The sequence below is a fragment of the Gasterosteus aculeatus genome, chromosome 1 (assembly GCF_964276395.1).
Source record: "Gasterosteus aculeatus chromosome 1, fGasAcu3.hap1.1, whole genome shotgun sequence".
Taxonomy (NCBI): Eukaryota; Metazoa; Chordata; class Actinopteri; order Perciformes; family Gasterosteidae; genus Gasterosteus; species Gasterosteus aculeatus.
Window position 1 is genome coordinate 9,678,606 of NC_135688.1, and position 23,079 is coordinate 9,701,684.

The 23,079-nt window shown below is 45.9% G+C and overlaps 1 protein-coding gene across 3 annotated transcripts in view; it reads right to left on the bottom strand.

The window, feature by feature from the left end:
- Positions 1 to 23,079, bottom strand: part of rsrc1 (arginine/serine-rich coiled-coil 1) — a 96,312-nt gene that overhangs the window by 58,468 nt on the left and 14,765 nt on the right. For all 3 annotated transcript variants that reach the window (XM_078098283.1, XM_040174201.2, XM_040174212.2), the window contains exons 4-5: positions 16,320 to 16,556; positions 1,293 to 1,329 (exon numbers count right to left, since the gene is read on the bottom strand). In XM_078098283.1, the coding sequence (XP_077954409.1) occupies positions 1,293 to 1,329; positions 16,320 to 16,556 (274 nt within the window). The remainder of the gene's footprint in view (positions 1 to 1,292; positions 1,330 to 16,319; positions 16,557 to 23,079) is intronic.

Consider the following 23,079-nt stretch of genomic DNA (forward strand, 5'->3'; position numbering starts at 1 on the left):
TGCCAATACACACATTGATTAATACTGTTTATGCAAGTAATCCTCTCGTGAATAATTCAGACCCCCCCCACCCTTTTCTTTATGGAGCACACATCCATCACACCTCCAGACCTGACCACAGACCTCTCCAAAGCCAAACCAGACCATTACTACCTCGTGCACTGTATTTGATGTCCATCATTTTATTTAAGTGTCTGACCTGAGAGAGAAATCCATACGCGATGTAGTTCTCTGAAAGAATCCCACGGTGGAGCGAAAGTAGGGAGCGGTGAATTAGAGAACGGGGGAGGGTGGGGGGGGGGATTGTTTGAAGACAGCTGAAGAGCTCAGTGCTGGATTAAGAATGAATAGCTGTATTATAGCTGTACATGTAATAACAGCTTTGACAGCCCTAGGGGTTTTTCAACGTAAACTGGGAAATAGAATACAGGCAAACTGACTCCGGCCTCTTTCCACTTCAATCAGTTCTGATTGGTCAATAGCATGGAACCATTCTGCGACTGAACCCAGCCTTCAAGGCAGGGGTCAAAATCACCCGGCTCTGCCACCACTGCAAGCTGTTTGATTCCACGGGTCGGTCATTTGTGTGGCATATTCAGGGTCATTTGCGTAAGGTGCCGGGAGCCGCAGGTTTAATATGCAGAGAGGCGAGGGGGGCGGGGGGGCATGTGACATCCGGAGAGAGCCAGGACCCTCGCTGACCCCCGTCTATAATTCATCCCCTGGAATATGGGGCACATCAAACCTCGCTTCCTTCCCACCCGAAAAGAGAGAGAGAGAACCTTCGCACTGTGTTGCACGGCTCTCTGACCCCAAATTAAAGCGAGTGGCAGGAGAAATGCCGGGAACGTCGGATATTCAATTTTTCAGGGCTGTCCCGGGAGAACGCTTCCGGCAAGCTGCAGACCCACGGATGGGAGAAGACTGAGGGAAGGCACCAAGCTGGAGTGGATTCTCCTTTCATTCATCCAGGAGCTAACAGGTATGCAAACATGCAAAAAACCTTCAAATACCTACAACTAAATGCTCAGTGTGTGCGTGTGTGTGTGTGGGATGAATTAAACGCTAATATAAAAGGGTTGACCAGGCCCTGGGGGGCACACTCACCTCCCTCTATCCCCCTTTTCTACATTTTCTCTCGCTCAATCTACCTGCCTATAACTGCCGGTATTCCGCTCCAATGCCGCGGTTTCATTAGGAATGCAGATATCAAAGTGTGTGTGTGTGTGTGTGTGTGCGCGCGCGTGCTGTGAGGGGAATAAAAGGGGGGTGTCAAATAAAATAAAACTTACCAGATGTTCTAATCTGCCTTTGATGTTCGCGGCTTCCCTGCAACACAACAACACATTTCCACTACTGTAAATAAAGCTTAGACACAAAATTTAATTTAATACAATATTTTTTTTGCAGGTGCTTACACAGAAAAAATAAACATAGATAAATACACATAAGGGAGAGAAGAATAAATTCAATTCAGGCGCGTTTGAATGAACAATTTGGGAACCAATGAATATTTTAACCCGGAGCTAATTGTCATTATTAACTACTCAACTTCTTTTTATATTTTCTCTATCAAAAGAGTCATTGTTTGGTCCATTTTGTCAGACAATGTTCCAAAAAAAGCCAATCACAAGTTTTCAGAGCCCACAATTATGAGACTGCAGTAAAATGGCTTGTGTGTGACCATCAGTTTATTTTCATTTTCAAGATCAAGAGAAAAATCAGAGTATTCGTCATTTGAGAAGCCTGATTTCATAAATATACATTTCCGGTTGAAAATTGACTAAACAACAAATCAATTGTAATGTATTGTTGTGTAGTTGACAATTATCAGCTGTAAGTGAAAAACAGTCAGCGTTATCGCCATCTTATTGATTTTCTTTTCAGATATGAGCTGGATGGAAATGATCGTGCAAGAAATTGATCTTCAGGGCATCAAGAAGAGTTTTGTAAAGCAAAAGGAAAGAAGTAGAATGACCCAAGTGCCGTGCGCTTGCACACACACCAGACAGAGGTTAGCTAATAGCGTTGCCGCACTGTTGGCAGTCATAACAATTTCCAAGTGCAGCGAAAGAACTCAGTCTGTTATTCGTGAATTATTAAAAAAATAAATGTGTGCATGATTATCAGGGTAGCAACAGCAGAATGGCGGGCCATGGAAGTGGAAGGAGAGGGGAGCAGTCGGTTTTAAAAAGAGCAAATTGGCAGTAAATAATAGATGCTATTTTGGCACATTTCAAATATGCAGCGGTGGAAATCAACAGATCAAGAGAACACAAACCCCCCTCCCCTCCCCTCCCCCAACCAGATCCCTGAACCCCCCCACCCCAAACTCTGGCCCCTATTACTGACAGCCTCACCCTGGCCGAGGGGTTTCACATTGAGTGTGTGTGTGTGTGTCAGAGAGGAGGAAGGCTTATCGACAGGCTTCAGTTGCTAATGCAGCTAGCAGCGTCACAGTGTAAATCTACACCATCTCTAAAATTACATGCTGTCTAATCCATCCCACCCCACCTCTCCCTCCGACCATCCCTCCATCCGTTCCCCGCTTCCCTCCTTCCATCCATCGGGCCGGGTTGCACACTCAGTGTGACCACAAACCTCGGCCGTTCCAGCATCATTGCCGTAAATAAATAGGTATGAAGGACTGAAATGCTAAATGAAAACATTTACAAAAGTAAGAAACAACCAGAAGGTGGGAAGAAAGCATGTTTGCCTCAGCCACATGCAGACAAGTCAACCACTGAGGCAAACTTCATCTAGCTGTAATTACATTACATCCTCACAAACATCCCGCCACATTCATTATACATGACGGGCGCCCGGCAAGCGGACAGCAGGACTTTTGTTACCGTGGTGACAGTGTGTGTAATCTGCTAATGAAGCGCAATTAGTAAGAAACAATCCAACACAGGGGAGAGACGCGGCGCTCAATTCCTCCTCCACTCTTTTCACTTTTGCCTTTCTCCCCTCTCTCTCTCTCTCCCCCTTGCAAGTCTTTTTTAGCCCTGTATTCCATTTTTTGTGATTCAACCTTTATTAAACTCTTCACTTGCATTTAATCCCTCACTCTGTCATCTGTTGGCTGGACTTTATCAAGGGAAAGCTGTCCGGCACTGTCTGCACCAGGGCCGGAGGGATCACTCGGTCCATTAGATGCACATGTGCGCGCACACACACACACACACACACACACACACACACACACACACACACACACACACACACACACACGCACGCACGCACGCACACACCATTTTACATCCTCATCTTTCTTTTCAAAACATCATATAATCTGCTGAGGTCTTCGGGGACGGCGCTTTCCTTTTCTCCTCATCTCCCTCCCTCCCTCCGCTCTCTGTGCCTTCAACGCAGAGGCAGCATCGATTTCTGAATTACGCCACAATATTAAATAATTAATATACTTGCCATGATTGATGTTTTGCATTAGGCCAATATTAGGTTATCAATCAAAATCCACTTGGTTTAATGTAATAATATTGAAAATGTGTCAGTGCCTGTTCATCCAATTTGTAGTGGAGGCAAGCCAGATAGTAATGGTGGTGTAGCACAAGGCCTCAGAGACACTGTGGCCTGCTTACAACAACCGAGGGGGCACATTACAGCTCTGTTACGACGCAGGTTGGGGGGGGCGGGGATGAAGTAGCGAGTACATGGAAAGACGGGGATGACGCCGGGCAGACCGTGCCACAATGACACGATGCGAGAAGGTGCGACAGTCACATCCTATGTTTCAGTTCGATAGTAATCAAGAAGATCAAAATCGTGCTGACGCGGCGGTCACGTCAGGCTGCGGCAAGCGGCCAACAGGTGAGCCTTTGCGGTCAAGCGGCTGTATTTCCAGGGCAATAACTTCTTCTCGTTGCTCACAGTCCATTTAGCATCTTGAGATGCGAGGCTGGACAACAAGCCTGTTTAGAAGCCCGTTGGGATGGAAAACACCATCAGACGACAGCCAATGGGTTTGGAGGTCGCATCTCAGCCAATGTGTTACGCCTCCTTTGCACACATGGATTATTTACCTGTAATCACTTTAAATACTCAAACATAATTGGTCGATATTACCGACAATTCAGACAGAAGCCAGAGCACTAAAATCTGTTCACGTTGCCCCAAAGTTTGATTAAAAATGGTGGACAGAAGCATATTATATATATATATATATATTTTTTTTTTCTTCCAACTGGATGTTTGTAGTTCCCTCTGAACGGGATAGGATAGTAAGAGAAGAGGGCATTTCATAGAATAAATAAGGATTTTATTTCAGTTATTTGATTCCATCACAATAGCCACAGTGTGTCACACATTTAGTTTTGCTGTTACGCCATAACGTCGGTTTGTCCCTCACATGTTTGTCCGAAAGGTTTTCTCCGGATCGAGACCCGCCCCCAGAGTGACGCGCAAATGTTCAAATGTGCAATCTTGTTTGATTTCCACTGATCCTGGACCTGAGCTCTATGCAGGCTGTACCTTAACCACGATACAGCACTTTAAACTTAAAATGACAAAAACTTTTGTGACGCACCATTTTGAAACTTCAACGGCAACAAGTAGCTTTCAGACGAAGGGCTTGAAGGTGGACAGGACGCTTTGCATCGTCACACTTCTGGGAAGTTGCGGTACTCTGTGCAAAGGTCACGTCTCTCTTACCATCAAAACAGCCACAGGGCAGACACAGAGAGAGAGAGAGAGAGAGAGAGAGAGAGAGAGAGAGAGAGAGAGGGAGGGGTCAGAGAATGAGAGAGAGAGTAATGTACTGGTGTTCCAGGAAATGGTAATTACTTATCTGAGCTCAATTAAGTAAAACAAGACAAACAAGTGTGAGTGTTAAACGGAGCTCTGGCAGGGTCAATAGAACCAATTTAACATGGTCACTGGATCCATCAAGCGTGTGCACTTTTGTTTTCTCATTCCCGCTTTTCCTTCTTCTAATCTCATTTAATTCACTTCTTTAGAGCGTTTTTTTTTTTTCTTCCTCTGGCCTCTATGAGTCACAGTACGTTTTGTTTCCAACCCTTTTTAATGTCTTTGAAGAGTTTTTAAGATTTCGCCTCATCTTACCTCGTGTCCGTCAAACTAAAAAAAAAAAAAAAAAAATCAGAATGAAGCGGTGTACAACATAGAAGTTTTTTAGTGGGAAAATATTACACACCTCGGACCACGTTGTGAGCACCACTCCACACTTTGTTTTGTTTTTCTGTTCTCTTTTTGTTACTGCTGCAGAAATAACATTTTGGCCTACAGCAGCCTCTCAGAACTCCGCCTGATATCAGTCAGAGATACTGAGCGGAGAGAAGACAGGACAGTGCAGAGCAATGAAAGAGACATCTCTGACACATTGTGGGTGTGTGTGCGCATGTGTGCGTGTGCGTGTGCGCACAACCCATTCAGCACAGTTGCATGGCTTGTCAAGCGTGTCATTGAGCATTCATATGTTGTTTGACTGCTGATAGAACGGCAGGCGTATTTATTAAAGAGTCAATGTGATGGGGACACCAGAGAGGGCACTCACACTCACACGACACACACAAAATGCACTAATACACAGTCCACATCAGTGACATCTGCCTGTTTAACTAATAGAAAAGCTTGATATTAAGCAGTCGAGGGACACACACACACACACACACACACAGTTACAGGGAGCTCAGCTTTCCCCCAGGCCTGATTGCCATCTCCATAGCTCCTTTTTAACAGGGCTGCCAATTGAAATTGAAATTGTATTCTTCTGTGTGTACTATCAGAGCTACCTCTCAGGGTTTTACACAGCTAAGAGGAGAGCTTGGGGGGCCGGCCCGGGGGGGGAGGAGGGGGGACACACACACACACACTCTCAGGAACGGGATAATGCAAGGGTAAGTCAGGGGCTGTCACTCTTCCACGCAGAACACACGAGAGGGAACAAAACACAGACTTATGCTTCCATGCTTTCTATGTAACTCGGCATGCACGCACACATGCACGCACGCACACACAGCCTGCCTTCCCCTCTCTGCCTCTTGCCGATGGAGGGGGCTTTACTTTAGCATAATCCCAAAATGGTGGAGAAAAGCAGTCCATTAAAAACGGGGCTAACAAATTCAGCACCTTATGTTTCTCTGAAGGGAGGGTTAAGTGCAGTCAATAAACAAGTCAGAGAAGGAGGCAGGAGAAAGGAAGAAGCAGATCTGTGTGATAAACACACACACACACACACCTGTCCATATGGGGATCATATCTGACACCTGGTCATGGACAAGGCTGCGTAAAACCTGTGGAGCAGGAGTTCAGGCACTATATTTCTCGTGATTACTGAACATTGTCAGCTACATTAAGAAACAGGTGTTTTGTCATCTGCACGAAGGGTAATAAAACCTTTTTATTAATAACCGCTCACATGGCTTCAGCTTAAGCAGTACCTTCAAACCAAAAACCCTGTTTTGCTACTTCAGGCAGAAGGGCCCCTGTGTCCGACACGAGGTAACATACGAGTTGCTATTAAAAAAAATATATATATGCATCAGCATGTAGAGGTTAATAAGACCCATTGAAGATCCTAAACCCAAATACACAAGCAGGAGTAGGTCTCTATATCCTCTTCCGAGCCTACACACACACACACACACACGTAATCGCTGCTGAAGAGAATTGAATACTGGCGCCAAGTCATAAAAGTAAATGGACTTATTTTTCAGTGTGTTACATAGAGGGAAAGTGGGACAATGACAGAGAGGAATCAATTTCCCCCACGGTTTCTTCAATAGCTGGTGGTCCTTTTCATCCCTCCCAATTAGAACCTTTCCTAATCAGAAAAATACCGCTGTCATTGAGGCGGAAACAATGACACTCCCCAACATTTCCGCCTGCTCCAAAACTCTATAGATTTCACTACCGGTACACAGAGAATAAAGCACCGGGCTATACGGCAGGGGCAGGTGGGGATTGTGGGAGGGGCGGGAGGGGGTGGACGTGATAAAATCACATGTGGAAATCTTTTGGCTCTCCTCGTGGCCCCAGAAAAACTGATGGGGAACAATGGCAGCCCAACACAGCATCTGTCATGGCACAATATAAAAAGATGATCTTGGCACAGAATGGACACAAACAAAAAAAAAAAGAAAAGAAAAAGAAAAAGAACGGGGGAGACGAGGGGACGGGGGACGGGGGGGGGGAGGGGGAATGGAGAGGAGACGAAAGGGAGGGCCGGGCAAGAGGTAATTCATTTGCAAATCAGGCCCTGGCGCTCAGGTTCTATTTCAAGCTGCCAGTGGGTGCCAGGAGTTAACAAGGTAATCAGTTTCAATCCTGCCCTTCAATTGTACATCACACCCTCATCCAGAGAATACCCGGGCCTTTCTATAGGGGCACATGAGGGGGACGAGGGGGGGGAATAGCAATCTGGCTGCCGGCTGGCTACACACAACACGCACACACACCTGAAGACAAGTGTGAACACACGTACAGCAGCCACGTATTTCTTACATAGACTGTTATAAATAGCCGTGTATCTACAGCACGTCCCTAATTCAATGGGTCTTGTTTAAGCTTTTCCAACATGACAAGTTAGTACCTTTCCTGTATTGTGGATGAATTTAATTGAGTTACCTCAAAGTTCCAATGGGCTCAGGTACCTTGTGAGAGCCCGATGATTGTTGATAACCTAAGAATCAAAAGATTGATCAATAATTGCAAAATAATGTTTATTTTCAGCATGAACGGAGCAATGAGAAATGTTGATTTATCTCACTTTCACTCTCGTTTGTCAGTTTGCTTCCTGCAATTGTGTGGTTTTCCGTATTTCATATTACTGCGTACAATAAGACCACAAATCCTCAACATTTTTACATGATCAAGATTTTATAAAAGTTACTGCAAAGGGGAGGCTGGAAATATTTCTAGTTCATGTTTGTCGAGTTTACTGTAACCAAACTCAGTATTAGAAGTCTTTCTTTCTGCTCTCTATACACACACACCGTGTAACAAGGCTTTTCCCGACCTTAAACAAGATGAGCCAAACGGCAGGAAGAAAAAAATCATGCTAAACGCGTCCTAATCCTTTCTTCCTCTCCTCGTATCCTCTAGTCTGTGTCAGCTGTAACCGGCTGGCCGCGATGCAGTTAGCCCCGGTTAGTCCCTCATCTGCATAATCAATATGACAACCTTATTTTTCTGATGCAAACAGGATTTTACTGCTGAGCTGTGTTTGTCGCTGTGTGTGTGTGTGTGTCTGGCCAGCCTCAGTCATGGCCCCCTTTAGCCCTAATTAGATTAGGCCCGATTATCCCAGCTCTACCTTACAAGTGTACAGGCGGGATAAAGCGGCCACAAAGGCCGGCCTGTCACGGGGACGGGGCTCTGGTCCGCAGGTTATCGGGGTCCAGGGGAGACTCACCGCGTACATTGTTATTCATATCATCTCCACGCCGTTTTCTGCGGGTGCCTTTTTCCACTACTCAAGCTTCCCCCTCACCCCTCTATGTCTGTGGTGTCAAACGGCGTAATGGCTGGCCGGGGTAAGTCTCTCTCCCTCTGTCTGTCTGTCCGTCCATCCGTCAGAAGACAAAACAACATGGCCCCAAGCGCTCTGCAGTCTGGCCTGCAGGGAGAGATGTCAGGAGCAGGAGAGGGTGTGTGTGTGTGTGTGTGTGTGTGTGTGTGTAGACTTCAAGAACAAGCGGTACAAAGAAAAGTTAACCCAAGCCTCACACAAAGGCAGAGAGACCAACGAGCAGAGCGCAGACTTGCACGCACATACAGATGAGGAGGCCATTGATGCAGCGGGGTTTGAGTTTGGAAAAGAAAATCAAAAAAGTGTAATCTGTAATTCTATAATAGATTACCAAATGATGAGAGAGAGAAAAGTGACTCCGCCTCCAAGACCAGAAACAAAATGAATGGGCGGATGTTGATGCTACTTTAACTTGATTTTAACAGATTTTTTTTTTAATAATAAAATGTTATAATTAAAACCCAAAGATAAATAATTAAAAAACAGTCGACCCACGATTGCCATATTGTGACACATTGATACTTTAAAAATGTTGTTTTTAATATTCAAAGAATGTTTGAACCATATTGTCCAACCCCCGAACACAGCTGACAAACGGGTGTGTGTGTGTGTGTGTGTGTGTGTCTGTGCGTAAGTGAAGCAGGAGGTAAAACGGCTCTATTAGGGGAGCGCATCGACGAGGCTTCTGAAACAGAGCTCACGAGAGTGAAGGAGAGCGAGAGTGAGCGAGACATTAGTACAAATGAATTAAACATTGGCCCGGAGATCTAAACTTCTGCTGAAGAAGTGGCAGGCTAAATGGGTGGGAGGGAAGGGGAACGGGGGACAAAGAGAGGGGGGAGGAGGCTCCCTGACTCCCCCCTGGCTGCTCAACGATCAGCTGTGTATCTGCGACACATACAAGCGCTCCCACCGCTCCGCCGTCACAATTAAATAAGAAAGAAAAAGAAGAAGAAAAAAAAACGTCTGCCGATCTGAAACCTCCACTGCCGTTGATGGTGATGTGCTGCTCTCCGGTTAGATTTACTTCCACTGCCGGTGTGAAGGAGGTGTTCTTGAATTAATCGGCGCTGTGTGCCCGTCTCAGAGCAGCAGAGGTCACCGCGGGAAGTTTTCTCTCTCTGCCCGTTTTTCTCTCTCGATGTTACTTTTTTGCCCTTTCCGACTAAAGCTCTCTTTGTAAATTGCATTCGCAATCTCATGAAGGCTTCAGTCCACACTTTTCCCTGATGAATAAGCACTGGATACAGGATGAAATTAAACATTTACGGCGTATACACATCGTCCTCTACAACAATCTTCTTTTTCTCCTCCAACCCAAAACAATCCGGCTCCTCCACGCGGAAAAGAGAGAGAGAAAATACTGAGGGCAGAAAAACACATTTTGTCGACAAGCACATTTACATAACCCTCCCGAATCGGAGCTGGCCTGTGGTGTTTGCCGCTCATAACCTGCCGCTTATAATCCTGCCTGCATCCTCCTCTGATCCATAAAGCTGAGCGGCCAGCCACTTCAACAGCAGCCAGGACTTCCATCACTAGCTGCTGCTAAGACAGGGCCGTCAGGAGAGGAGTGGAGAAGGGAGGAGAGCAGGAAATAAAAGAGAGGAACAGGGTAATTGGATTGGGGAGGAGGGGGGGGGGGGATCTTCTATTTGGCCGAGTCTGGTCTCTGTCATCACGCTCCAGGCCTGGCTCCTCTCAGTGCCTACAGCAGGTCTCGGACACATCAACACACACACACACACACGCAGGACTCTAAACAGCACTGAATCGTTACCCAGTTCAGAAGGGAGATTGCTCCGCTAAAGCCTGCGAGGTGTGTGTGTCTCGTGTCATTTTTCTTTTCTTTTTGTTGTGTGTGTGTGTGAGTGTTTGCATTCCCCTCTAACAACTCACTAAATGGTTAAACAGATTACAGGGCGCACTAAGTGGATTGTCACAGCTCTCTATCGCTTGCTCAGTGTGACTCTCCTGCGATTAAAAGTGGCCAGAATTCTCTCTCTCTCCACACACACACACACACACACACACACACACACACACACACACACACACACACACACACACACACACACACACACACACACACACACATACACACACACACACACAAATAGGGAGATTCTCAGGCACAGACAATACGTCCTACAGTACTGACTGTTAGTGTAAGTTAGTGAATGTGAATTATCTGTATTACAAATGGTGGTAACTAATACTATTGTTGGCTGTTGCTTTAGTTTTTAGCTGAATACAGCATTCATCTCTCCTGATTGCGTATGTAACAAGGAGTATGCCTTTGTTGACTAACAATTTGTTATTTAATTCCCCCACAGCTACATGCTGGCATATGCCATGTCCGCTGCCTGTGTCCTCATCCGGTTTGGGGCATATCTGGCACCTTACAGCCATTAGAAGTCTGGTCTGCAGACTGGGCCGACTGGGCAGTGACAGCCACCCCCTCACATTACAGGCAGGTTGCTTGATTGACTGCTGCTTCCTTAAGCTGTGTACGCATTCTTTAACCAACCTACATTTAAATTTTCTTATATCGTTTCCCCATTAAACTTTTGAACGGGACATTCAGACCAATGAAACGACCGGTTTCTCGTCGCATCACCATGCTGTGTGTGTGTGCGTGCGTGCGTGCGTGCGTGCGTGCGTGCGTGCGCGTGCGTGTGTGAGGAGATAGATCAACTGAAGATTGAGTTCATGCGGCCAGGCTGTTTTCTATCCAATCTTTGCTCATTATCTGTGTGGAAAAGAAACCGCTAATGACTACATACAGCCATGGGCCAAGAAACGCTACAGCTGCACCGCTTTGTGTGCACACGGGTTTGTCTATTGGGACCTGCGTGTGTGAGCGTGTGTGTGTGTGTGTGTGTGTGTGTCTACGGTGGTCCACCCTTTGCATGTAGGCATCACTCCTATTTCACCAAGCCTCATGCAACCACCCAGCCCCCACCCAAACTCCACACAAACACATGCACACCCACTCCTCTCCGGCTTTCGCCCAGTGTTCCGTCTTGCTCCTGGCCACTAGGCTACCCCCCCTTGACGCACACACAAATAATACACACACTTAGAGACCATTGATTCAAGTCAATGTGAGTGTATCCTAACCTTCCGAGGACGGTGTTTGAAGTCTCTCTTACCTCCCCAGACCCGCTCCCAGAGCCAGACACAGCCTAGAGTCCTGCAAGAGTGCACGCAAGCGCACACACACACACATGCAGCAGCCAGTGGTCCCATCCACACCACCCATACACACACTCCCAACAGGCAGAGATAGGATGCCGCAGGCAGGGGCTACATATGCGCGAAACACAGGCGCAAACACACTTACTTTCTCTGTGTATTATCAGCTCTAATGAGCTGATAGATGTTCAACGGAAGGCAGAGAAGCAGACAATCATTTCCTCAGAGTGAGGCGAAGAGGCTGAGAAAATCAACAGCGGTGAGCGTGGATGCGTGTGCTCGTGTCTAGGGTCTTGTTTTATTTTCTCTTTTCCTCACAGCCTCCAGGCATCCAGGGGTTAAGGCGGAGCGATGGAGCGGAGCTAGCCAAACGGAGGCCCGCGGGTCCGGGCCGGGGCCCTCGTGGTGCAGCCGGGTTCTGTTTGGCTCGCCAGGAGAAAAACACAGTAATGACTGATATGCTATTTTACGTGTGCGAAGCGTTGGAAGCGCGGCTCTCACTAGCAGAGAAAAACTCCCAAACGAGACTACCACGAACAAAGACATCAAAACGGGGCTTTAATGAAAGGTAGTCAATTCACTTCTACTCTGAGCTCATTATACCAACCCCAGTTCTACACGCTCGGGTACAAGACTGCCTGACGCCGTAAGAGGCCTCTGCACTGTCCTCTGTGCCTCTGTCCACCCGGCCTCCTGACATCGAGAGGGGACGGACCGACGGTCCTCCCGCGACCGCGGCACAGACGAGGAGTTCAGCCTAATTAGACGGCACCTCTCAGATTGAGGCGGCGGGATGTGGCTGGGGTATCCTCGGCGATCCGCTGCGGAGGACGAGCAAAAAGGTCGTCGATGCTGCCGAAGGGGGAAAAGAGTGAAGACGTCTCTCTCTTGAAAGCAGGCGAATTCTTTGACGGAGGAGCGGTCTTTGAGGAAGCGCGGCGGGGATGGAAACGGAAAGGGAAAGAGTGAGGGTTTGCGTGCCTCTCTGTGTTGAGTGCATCGTGAGTGATCAGGTGGAGGAATGTTGTGCCATTCAATAATCGCGTCAGGTCCACACAAACACAGCAATGGTTCCTCCTGCTCCGATTCAGGGGGAAACAAGCGGGCAAGCTCGAAGGGCAGCGAGACCATCGCAGAGGTCACACCCATTCACATCTTTTGTCAACCCTACATTTTGAATCTGTTTGATTTAATGTGGCCAAGTCACATGATAAAATGATATGGCTCAGCTAATAAAAATGAATCCTGATTTTTATATATATAAATCAATATATTTGTGTTCAGAGGGAAGATTTATGGGAGGCTGAAAAAGCAAAAAGATCCCTAAAATTAACAAATAAATGGTCTTACTTTTGAACAAAAAAAACTGCAAAGTTACATTAGTGTGTTAAATTGTTTCTAATTTCATTATCAATTATCATGAATATATTTCAAAATGACAAGTGGTGCTGATGAAGGCTGTGTTCCACTCAGATACATACCTAAATTAAAGCAGACCAACATACACAATACACAAGTAAGCCTCTCTGTTGATGATCCCGTCAAACACACACAGGTTTGGTGCTTTTTTTAATTCCTAATGATTCCTTATGTTCTCTCTGTAAATACAAAGTCAGAGGATTACACAAAGCAAAGCTGACCTTCTGACCCTGTACACTAGTCTGAACACAAACCCACAGAACTCTACAATCTCCCACTTAGCCTTTGCCACTGGTGAAAGGCAACAAGATCTCTTAACAGCAGCTCGTCTTTTTCAATAAATGTTGCATGAAAACATGCCGCTGGAGCACCAAGTTGCCTGCTGTCATACTAGAGGAGTGTTAAATGTTTAATGACGACAACACCGCACACAAGCGTGCGCGCACACACGCACACACACACAGTCTGTGTCAGGGTGCTGCTCTGAGGGGCCCCTCTTTCATCCTGACAGACACTTTAAAGCTCCTGAGCCTCTTCCCCACCCCGACATCAACATCACACTGCTTCACTCCTCTCCTACCACGCAGCAAGGAGACCTGGATGTAAATGAGGTTTGGTGGGTGTGTTTGTGCGCGCGCGCGTGTGTGTGTGTGTGTGTGTGTGTGTGTGTTTGTGAGTGAGGATCAGGGGCTTACACACGGGCCCTACCCCCATCACCATTAAGAGTAGAAGAAGAATATAAAAAGTGGCTTGTCGTCGACAGGATATGCTGCAGGAAGCCTTGTTTTACATATTGCTGAAAGCTCTCCCTGCTGCCGCCTTTCTTCTGCTGAAGAAACGCTAAACTCCTGCGGGAGCCACCGGGGAAGAACGGGAACATCCATGTCGGCCACTTTCTGGACGCTGACATCGTCATAACAAAGTCCACAAAAGGCGTTTAAACTTTTGACACGTTTTACTTCAAGTAGGGGGGACAAATACGGTCAAATGCTCGGTATTCATTGGTATGAGGAAGAGCAAAAATGTAGTAGTACACGCCATGTTCAATACCTAGATTTAAGGAAACCAAAGTATCTATTTGTTTCTATTTCCAGAGTATATATATATATATATATATATATATATATATATATATATATATATATACACATGTTCCCTGGTCACCCACATGGTTCAGTTAATTTATTCCAACATCATATGCCTCTATGGGTAAATCTGGGTAAAGGCCAGATAGGAGAGAAAATTATTAACATTGCCACAGGTGGAAATGCATACATGAACACACACACACACACACACACACACACACACACACACACACACACACACACACACACACACACACACACACACACACATACACACACACACAGACAGACAGACAAGCTAAAGCGGGGTCAGAGATAAAGGAAGAGATTCCTATCGATGCTGAAGGATATTGGAGCCTTAATAAGAAAATAGATATAGTCGGCTGGCCGTACATTTCACTGTTAGCTTTATTTGTTTTCCTGATACGGATCTAAGGAAAGGCAATATGTAATAGCTTCAAATAAATGGAGCACTTTTTTCTTTAAAGGCGACTCTCCATGTTCTTTTCACACGGAGAAATCTTGAGCTCCGAGGTCTTCATTGATGACCAATAAAAGAAAGTAGAGCTGAATATATTATTAATAACAAACCGCATCTGTTCTTTTTTCCAATCAAATCTACTAAACTTATGAATAATCATTTAAAGATCATTTTTACATTTACTAATTGTTTAAATCTAAATAAACAGGAAGCCATAGCTTGAACTATATGCGAATGCTTAACCCTTATTTCTAATCATAGCAATCTTTCCCCCACTCATAAATGGGCATAATACTAGCAAAATACATAAAATGAGTTCAATTAAGATTCACTCTCAAAGAAACACTTTCTCAATAATTAGCATTTACTGAACTTAATGAGATGCAGCTCACACACATTTGCCAGAAGACGCGCTGTGACAGTTTGACAGTGGCGCACCAGCAAAGTTTAAAGAACCTTCTTAGATACTGCATTTTTTTTGTCTCACGCTCGTTGCTATAGTTATGAGTTTCATCATCTGTTAGCACCAAGCATCAAGAAAACATCAGAGGAATGGAGATTGTTTTCAGTTGTAAAATCCTAAACTGACATTTGGCTTTTACTGCATATTTCTGTCAATTTAATGAAAAGCCTAGAAATAAATACTGCCTCCAAATGTTTTTGCTCAGACAAGTTTATGTGCAAGAAACTCAAAGTTTTCATTTGTATGAAAGAAAATGGCGGCTCCATCCACCCGGGTTGTACTGTTGGATGCGAATCAACGTTTTTCAATCAATGCATCCAATTGCAGAGTAATCTGTTAACTGAGAAGGGCAAAACATAGACGGCACTTTGCGTTTTTCATGCAGTTTCACCTGAGAAGCAGAAGTCCCTTAAATCGGCGTGTTAGAGCACAGCAGCGGGTCTGCACCCCTCATGGGACACACACATCTGTGCCATTCAACGTGACAGACAACAACCGGGTTCCAGTCGTATTACAGTGGCCTCAAATCACTTCAGAGCACGCCGCAATGGCCAAGTATTAAGGGGTGCTCTTCTGGAGAAGGCAGAGAGAGGCCTCTAAGGTAGTTACACCTGTAGTCCAGTGTTCCACCGTTTAAAGATCTACTCCTCCAAACCGGCTTCTAGTGAGCATCACAGAGAGTATCTCAACTTGTTTATTGTTTTGTTTTCTTCTTGGTATAAGTACCAACAACATCAGAGATGCTTGTGACGTTGTTATGTTTCTAGACTTATTGCAGCGGGGTTGAAAAGTGGAGTTAAAGTCATCAGACATCATCTGGTGACCCAAACATACTCCTGAAAGTGAACCAGTGCAGCACTCCTAGCTCCCGTCTATCCTTATTTCCCAATGACGTCTTCTAAGAGGGAACTATATCGCATTACAAGGCCAGCCTCGGCCGGCGCTCGATTGGAAGTGGAGGGGATGATGGATTGATTGATGGATGGAAGGATCAAGTGATGGATGTACAGATGGAAGGGCTGAGACTGAGCTCCATATTTAAGTCCATATTATTGAGACCAACTCACTCTTTACCTACAGTTTCAATTGAGCTTGGCCGTCCCCACCTGTTCACGTATATACCTATAAAAAAAATGTTAAAAGAAGAAATTTGTCACTTACGCCTTTCTGGCTGCCTTGTCCTTGCTCTTGTCCTCTCTGTCCTTGTCTCTGTTTCTCCCTCTGTCCCGCTCCTTCTCCTTCTCCCGGTCGCGGCCCTTGCGACGGCTCCGGTCCCGCTCTCTGCTGCGGCTCCGGCTCCTCCGGCGGCTGCGGCTGCCACTTCTTTTGCGGCTCTGGGTGCCCCGACGGCTGCGGCTGCCGCTCTTACTGCGAGACCGCCGGTGGCGAGAGTGAGACCTGGAAGAGATGACCGGCGAAACATGGAAGAAGAGATGACAGAGAGTTAAACTATGTCCTCGTCTATTGGTACTTAGTTAATTATTGAATTTGCTCCCAACCAGTGTGGCTGAGAAGATCTCACTAAGCGGTCAGTCACACACATGTGCAGAAGCAGGGGGCCGTGTTCCCATCTCATCTCCTGGACGCATTGAAGTGTGGGTTATTCGGTTCCTTTGCTTTATGGCAAAATCTATTGCCCTTTCATTGAAAATACTAACACGGCACAAGAATCCGCTCGTGCTTTTACTTAAGTAAAAGTGTCCTGAAAACTGCAAACTTTTATTCCTGCATTTACCTTTTTAGCACTCCCTTAATCTGCAGTGTTTTTCGCTCAAAGGACGCATGTTATGTGTAACAAAGATTTGCAAAACCGGTTAAATCACCTGCAAATAATACCCCATCTCGACGTGAGACCGAAGTTTCTGGGGACGAAAAAATCGTGACCTTCTAATCGGTAAACAAAGCTTTAAAAAAAATAATAATAAACTCACACAGATCGAATTTTCCTTGGGTGAACAAATCCATCCTTTATTGGATGGACCTAATAATACAGTTATGTACAATCGCGTACAGCATGACACACAGACAGACACACAGTAGAAATGGAGCCAATTAGAGGTGCACTCAGAGGAAGGCCTGTCCTCGGTATTGATCCTGACACCGGCCCTCTGGTCTCAAAAAGATTAACAGCGCGAGATTAACTTTGTTAGTTATGACACACAAACACACATCATTTATACACCAACAAAAAGCAAATTGAAAGTGTAACTCATGCTTCAATATTGTGCCATACACACAGAGACACAAATTACCGAAACCTAACCGCTTATTTATGTGTCACTGCAGATGTCTCTATTGAAGCAGACGAAAACCTTCAATGTATTCTACGTGTGTTAGTGTGTGTGTGTGTGTGTGTGTGTGTGTGTGTGTGTGTGTGTGTTAAGGGCCGCGATTTGAACCCCCAGAAGAAATCGGCAGCTAAGATGCCGTTATTTTCCATCATCTATCATTTTATTGATTTGTCTATAAAAACAGTCAAACCTGCTGTCCACGAGCTTTATTGCTTTCCCCCTTTTATTAGTTTGCAGTTTGGGACATCCAGAGCTGTCTGACTCTCGAAAGAAAACTAATCATTTTCTCCGGACGGCTGTCAGCCTCCTAACAGACAACACTCTGACAAGTGTTGCGATCAATTAGGTCGGGGCGACCCCGATCACTGGAGACCGCTCGCTGCACTATGTCAAGGTCTTCAAAAGAGCTCCAATCGGGTGGAAAAGAAATCTGAAAACCAAAAATATAAAAAGGTTTCAAGTTTATTATTACTTTTAATTTTTTTACAGGAGTAAACCCATTTCCCGAGCAAAAGGTCAGACAGGGACCAAAGGAGTTCAAACAACACTGTATATTTAGCACCCAATTGGGCAGGAATGCGCAGTCAGCCACTGGAAAACAAAGTCAACGCATGACTCATGAAAGTCAACTAATGGACCAAAACTAAGATGTTCCCCAAGTTCCTCACACGTGAGCCGGAGATTTGTATCTGCCCTCTTTAACCACAGAAAAGCCCGTCCCATCGGGCTCTGCAGAACGGCTCCTTAAGCCGAAAACCTGGAGTGACGATCAGGAATAATCATTACGACATCGCGTTCAGAGGCAGAAGTGAACGTGGCCATCAGTCATGGGCCATTTGATTTAGCGTGTGTAATATTGTTTACTGGAGCTGCGATTGGGCTTGTCAGAGAATCACAGCTAATGGAAGCAAGCAAAGGAAAAACATTGGCATTTTAGGGGTTCGCAGCCTCCAAGTGAGATGATCCATCAATGGCCCAAACAGACCTTGGACTGAGCGGATCTGTGTGTTGACAATGCCTGCGTATGTTTGTAATCAACAGTACATGAGGGGAAGTACAACGGAGTTGCAGTGTTCCAAACCAAAGTCTTATATTTGGAGCCAAGCAAATTGTGGCCAGAAGCAGCAGATGCAATAAACACAATCTCACCCTCTCTCTCTGTCTCCCTCTCTCTCTCTCGCAGTTAGTCTCCCTCCCTCTCCCTCTGATGGCGAAGAAAGCAGCCCACTTCTGGGGTGTGCAGCAAATTAAATTTACTGTAGTTAATAGAGTGAGTCTATGCTGCTAAATGTCAATTTCCTGACCAAGTCCTTCCCCTTGGAGAATGATTAGCTAATTTGGGCTGGGGATAAATGGGCTAATGCAGGACACACACACACACACACACACACACACACAGATAAACAGACACAGTTGGACCCCATGCCAAGCCCTTCCCCTGCTTTACATTTTATTGGCCTTATTATCTCCAGGGAAAACGGGTCCCCCTATGGCCTAAACATATTTTCATTTCTAATAAAAGGCCCTTGCAGGTTGCCCCCTCATACAATGCCCCCCCCCCCCCCCCCCCCCCCCCCCCCACACACACACACACACACACACACACACACACACACACACACACACACACACACACACACACTCATGGTGCAGCCCTCACAGCCTCCTTCCTCCATTCCCTCGTTTCACGGTCCAATCCATTAAATCGGAGCTCTGCAATTGGCTGGGACAGTTTTCCTGGTGAATTATCAATAGAGTAATTATGCTGCATGTAGGGAGCCGAGCTGAAGCTTATCGCCGCTGACCCCCCGGTGAGCGGCGGGATATGATCCCTCACCACAGCCCATTGGGGTAATTATGTGGTCGGGTGTGAAGCTGGATGGTGTGTTACCCTTATCGGTCTGTTTTCTATTTCTGTTTTCATTGAAAATCGACATTAATGGCAACTACGCGATACCAGTAGTGTCAGATACAGGTGAGCTGCTCCAATGGAATCTGACCCCATTTAAATCATTATTCATACTAAGCTCTGTAGGGACGGGGGACACATGAACAAACACACACACACACACACACACACACACACACACAAAAAGACCAATTATCCTCACTGTTCCTTAAACCTTATCTTCCACATATTTATATTGTTTTTTTTCTTTCCCCAGCCGTCATCCTCGGTTGGGAGGGCAAAAACAAAGTTCCTATCCTTATTGTATTGGTCCTGTGGCAGGAAAAGACGAGGGACGTCCCCAGTAGCGTCCCTGCGTGAGGCTGGTGTGGTGCGGCCACAATTATGGAGATTTAACTTTAACCCGGATCGCATTTCGGTGGCTGCTGGCGACCAGAGTCCTTCTTAACAACAACACACCAGAAGCTGGAGAAGAGCCTTATGTGGTAAAATAGACGTTAATAGTTAATAATGAAATGTTTGATCATGATAGCTTGAGTATAGGATCAAATATTGGGTTTGTTTAATTAATGGTTTAGCATCTTTCCATCATTTTTGACCATGTTCATCATCTACATGTGTCTATAAAGAGCGCCTCAGGGCCAGCTTCTAAACCACCATTGTACAGGTTTATTTGCCTTTCGTCATTACGCTATCTAAGAGTACTAATGTTTGCATAACAATGCAGTAGTCAATATGCAAGTACAGCAATAGACCTCGAGCAATATAATGTTTAACTTTTTAGAGAGAGAACTAGTGATTACAACAGTGCAACTGAGACAACGCCCGTGGAACAGGTGCACAAGACAGATACAAATAGGAATTGTAGCTAAAATAAATATCTGCGTAATAATGGTGGATACACTCTTACAGAGATTTAACAAATGTTTTGGCACAAATATATATTCAGTGCAAAAATTGAAAAAGATTGTCTTCTGGACAAAGTCTGTTACGACAGGAGTCATGTTGAAATCCTCAGTATGTGTCTAAAATATTTGGTATTTACTCTCTGTATCAAGGCACAGCCTTAAACAGGTTTCAGGTTTTACCTAGCAAGTAAAAGGTAAAACCTTGGATGTGAGCACCCTCCAGCCCAACACACACACACATTCAAGGAAAACGCTTGCCAGTCGACTTTTCCCAGCAAAAGACAGATTGAAAAAGAAACGGGCCTATTGAAAGGGAGAGGATCCATATTTGAAGAACTTCATTAATGCGCTGTTCCCCGCAGAGTTATTTCCAGTGACAGAGCACACAGCAGCAGCTTCATGTTCAACTTAAAAGTCACTTTTCTTTTTTTTCTCTGCCATTTCAGTGTGTCTAAAAAGCACCTTGAGTGAGCAATGTGCATTTCCTGCTGCCAAAAGACGTGGAAAACAGCTGTTCCTGCCTGACGCTGTCTGCTGAATGGAATGCAAATATGTTAACCATCCAGAATTTATTACTTTTGAGTGCTCTTCAAACGCAACGGCAGACACAAGTTTAATTTATGATATTCCTCTAATTATGAGAGCTGTTGAAATCATTTCCCAAGCTGCTTCCTCCTTCCAAGCAGCCACAATATCTGTTCCCTCGGTTCACACACAACACACACACATACACACACACGCACAGACAGACATTCACACTCACAAACATACGTACACACAGACACAAAAATAACACACGCAGAATTGCTGTAAAGTTGCTGATTGTGAGCACAATTAACACAGCAAAGACGGAGCATGAAAGATTCACAGAAATGTTTTTTCTCCTTCCCCCTCTGCTTCATAAAAGTAATGTTTAGATTTTTCATAATCTTCAGTTTGCTTTTAATTTAGCAGTCGTCAACACAAACGTCTGCAGTGCCCTGCTGTGCTGCGATGCAGAAATGAGACCCCGTGCAGGCCACCCACTCACTACAGAGAACCCCCCTCCCACACGCACACAGTTTCAGCCACAAGGTCAAGTCATTTAGCAGAGTTCAAATACCTTCACAGACCCCTCAGATCTATATGAACCAACACCGGCCAGCCATCGATGAGGGAGAAGATGACTTTCTGCTGCAAGCTGGGGTTTCTTTGTGTGGACCTGTGTGTGTGTGTGTGTGTGTGTGTGTGTGTGTTGCTGCGTTGATGTGTTGATGGCCCGACGTCTTCATTTGTGCATATGCGCAGTGTCACTCAGCCTCCTCATCGCAATCCTAAACTTGGCCGTCTGGCGTGCGCCGCCGACCTTTGACCGCCGCGCAGCCGAGCCTCGACATGACACCCATTAGCAGCTGGAGCCGGGGGAGGGTGAGGGGGGAGACCCTCGCTCAGCCACTCAGCCCAGGCACAAGGTCAAGTGAAGGTCACACTTCGACTAGGTGCTAACCTGCCAACTCCCTCACAGCCACTCATGCGGCCAGAACACCCCCCCGCCTCCCCCTCCTACACGCACGCACGCACGCACGCACTTCCTCCTCCTCCCATCCGTCACGGCCCCCGAAAAATTAGTTACGACGAGTTAAGGGAGAGAGTTGTTTCTGTTGTCATTGCCTCCATCTGTAGGAGTGGGAGGCGGGGAGGGATAAATAAGTTGTAGGACTGTCGGAGGAGGAGGAAGAGGAAGAGGAGAGCCGACTAGACAAGCGGAGACAATAGGTGAAGGACAACGACAGGTTCAGACGGGGGAAGAGACAATGAGCCGGAGAAGAGGGGGGGGGGGGGGGGGGGGGAGAGTGGGCATTCCAGAACAAACAGGGCAGCAAAAAAGCGGGGAGAATGTAAACTGAGCAGACAGCCGATCTTCACATCAAGCTGGCTCCAATTAGCAGGTGTGCTCTCAGACGCTCCCCCCCCCCCCCCCCCTCTCTTTCTTTCTCTCTCTCTCTCTCTCTCTCTCTCTCTCTCCGGTTGGGGAAGATGTATTTTTCTGCCTTTTATACGCATGTTTTTATGAAGTGGTAGGAGATCTGAGAGCCCTTAGCATAACAGCCTTTTATTGTTGAGATGTGGACCGCTTGGCCCCTGTGTGCTTAAGTGATTTAGGGAACCTCACGACTCCGGTATAAGAAAAATCATAAACGCTGAGACAAACCATGTGGGCGGACTGTAAAAGGCACCGAGGAACAGGCCGACAAAAAGCAGACGCACATTCCACTACTAGAAGGGAACTACACTTAATTAAACACCCAAGACCCAACTGGTATATCGCCCTATAAAAAAAACTAGTAGTTTCCCCCTCTTCGGTGGAACAACATAAAGTTGTCATCTAAAAGAAAAGAGGCTTGTCTCAAAGTTTCTTAAGAACAAGGCAGAGAGAGAGAGAGACAGACATGAAAAGGAAAAGGCCCTTTCCCCTCCGCTGCATCCGTCCCTTCTCGAGGTCTCGGTGTCCCGAGTTGGAAGTAGCCCACTAAGGAGCAGATATGACCCTTCTCTTACCAATCACTGGTGGGGGGGGGTCCCGTGAATCATAACACCGCTTTGACAGCGGCCACTTTAGTGAAGAATGAGCACGGTGACTTAGAGGTTTTCTGGCAGACCCTCTTGGAAAAATGTCACAGACAAACCCAGCATTGATATGTTATACTTTTTGTAATCACACTATATTTGAAGCTTCAACCAGTTAAAAAAAAAAAAAAAAAAAAAGGAAATCCCCAGTATGTTCGGTTGCTGCTTGTGCGTTGTTGGTTTTTTTGAAAGCTAGATCCAAATGA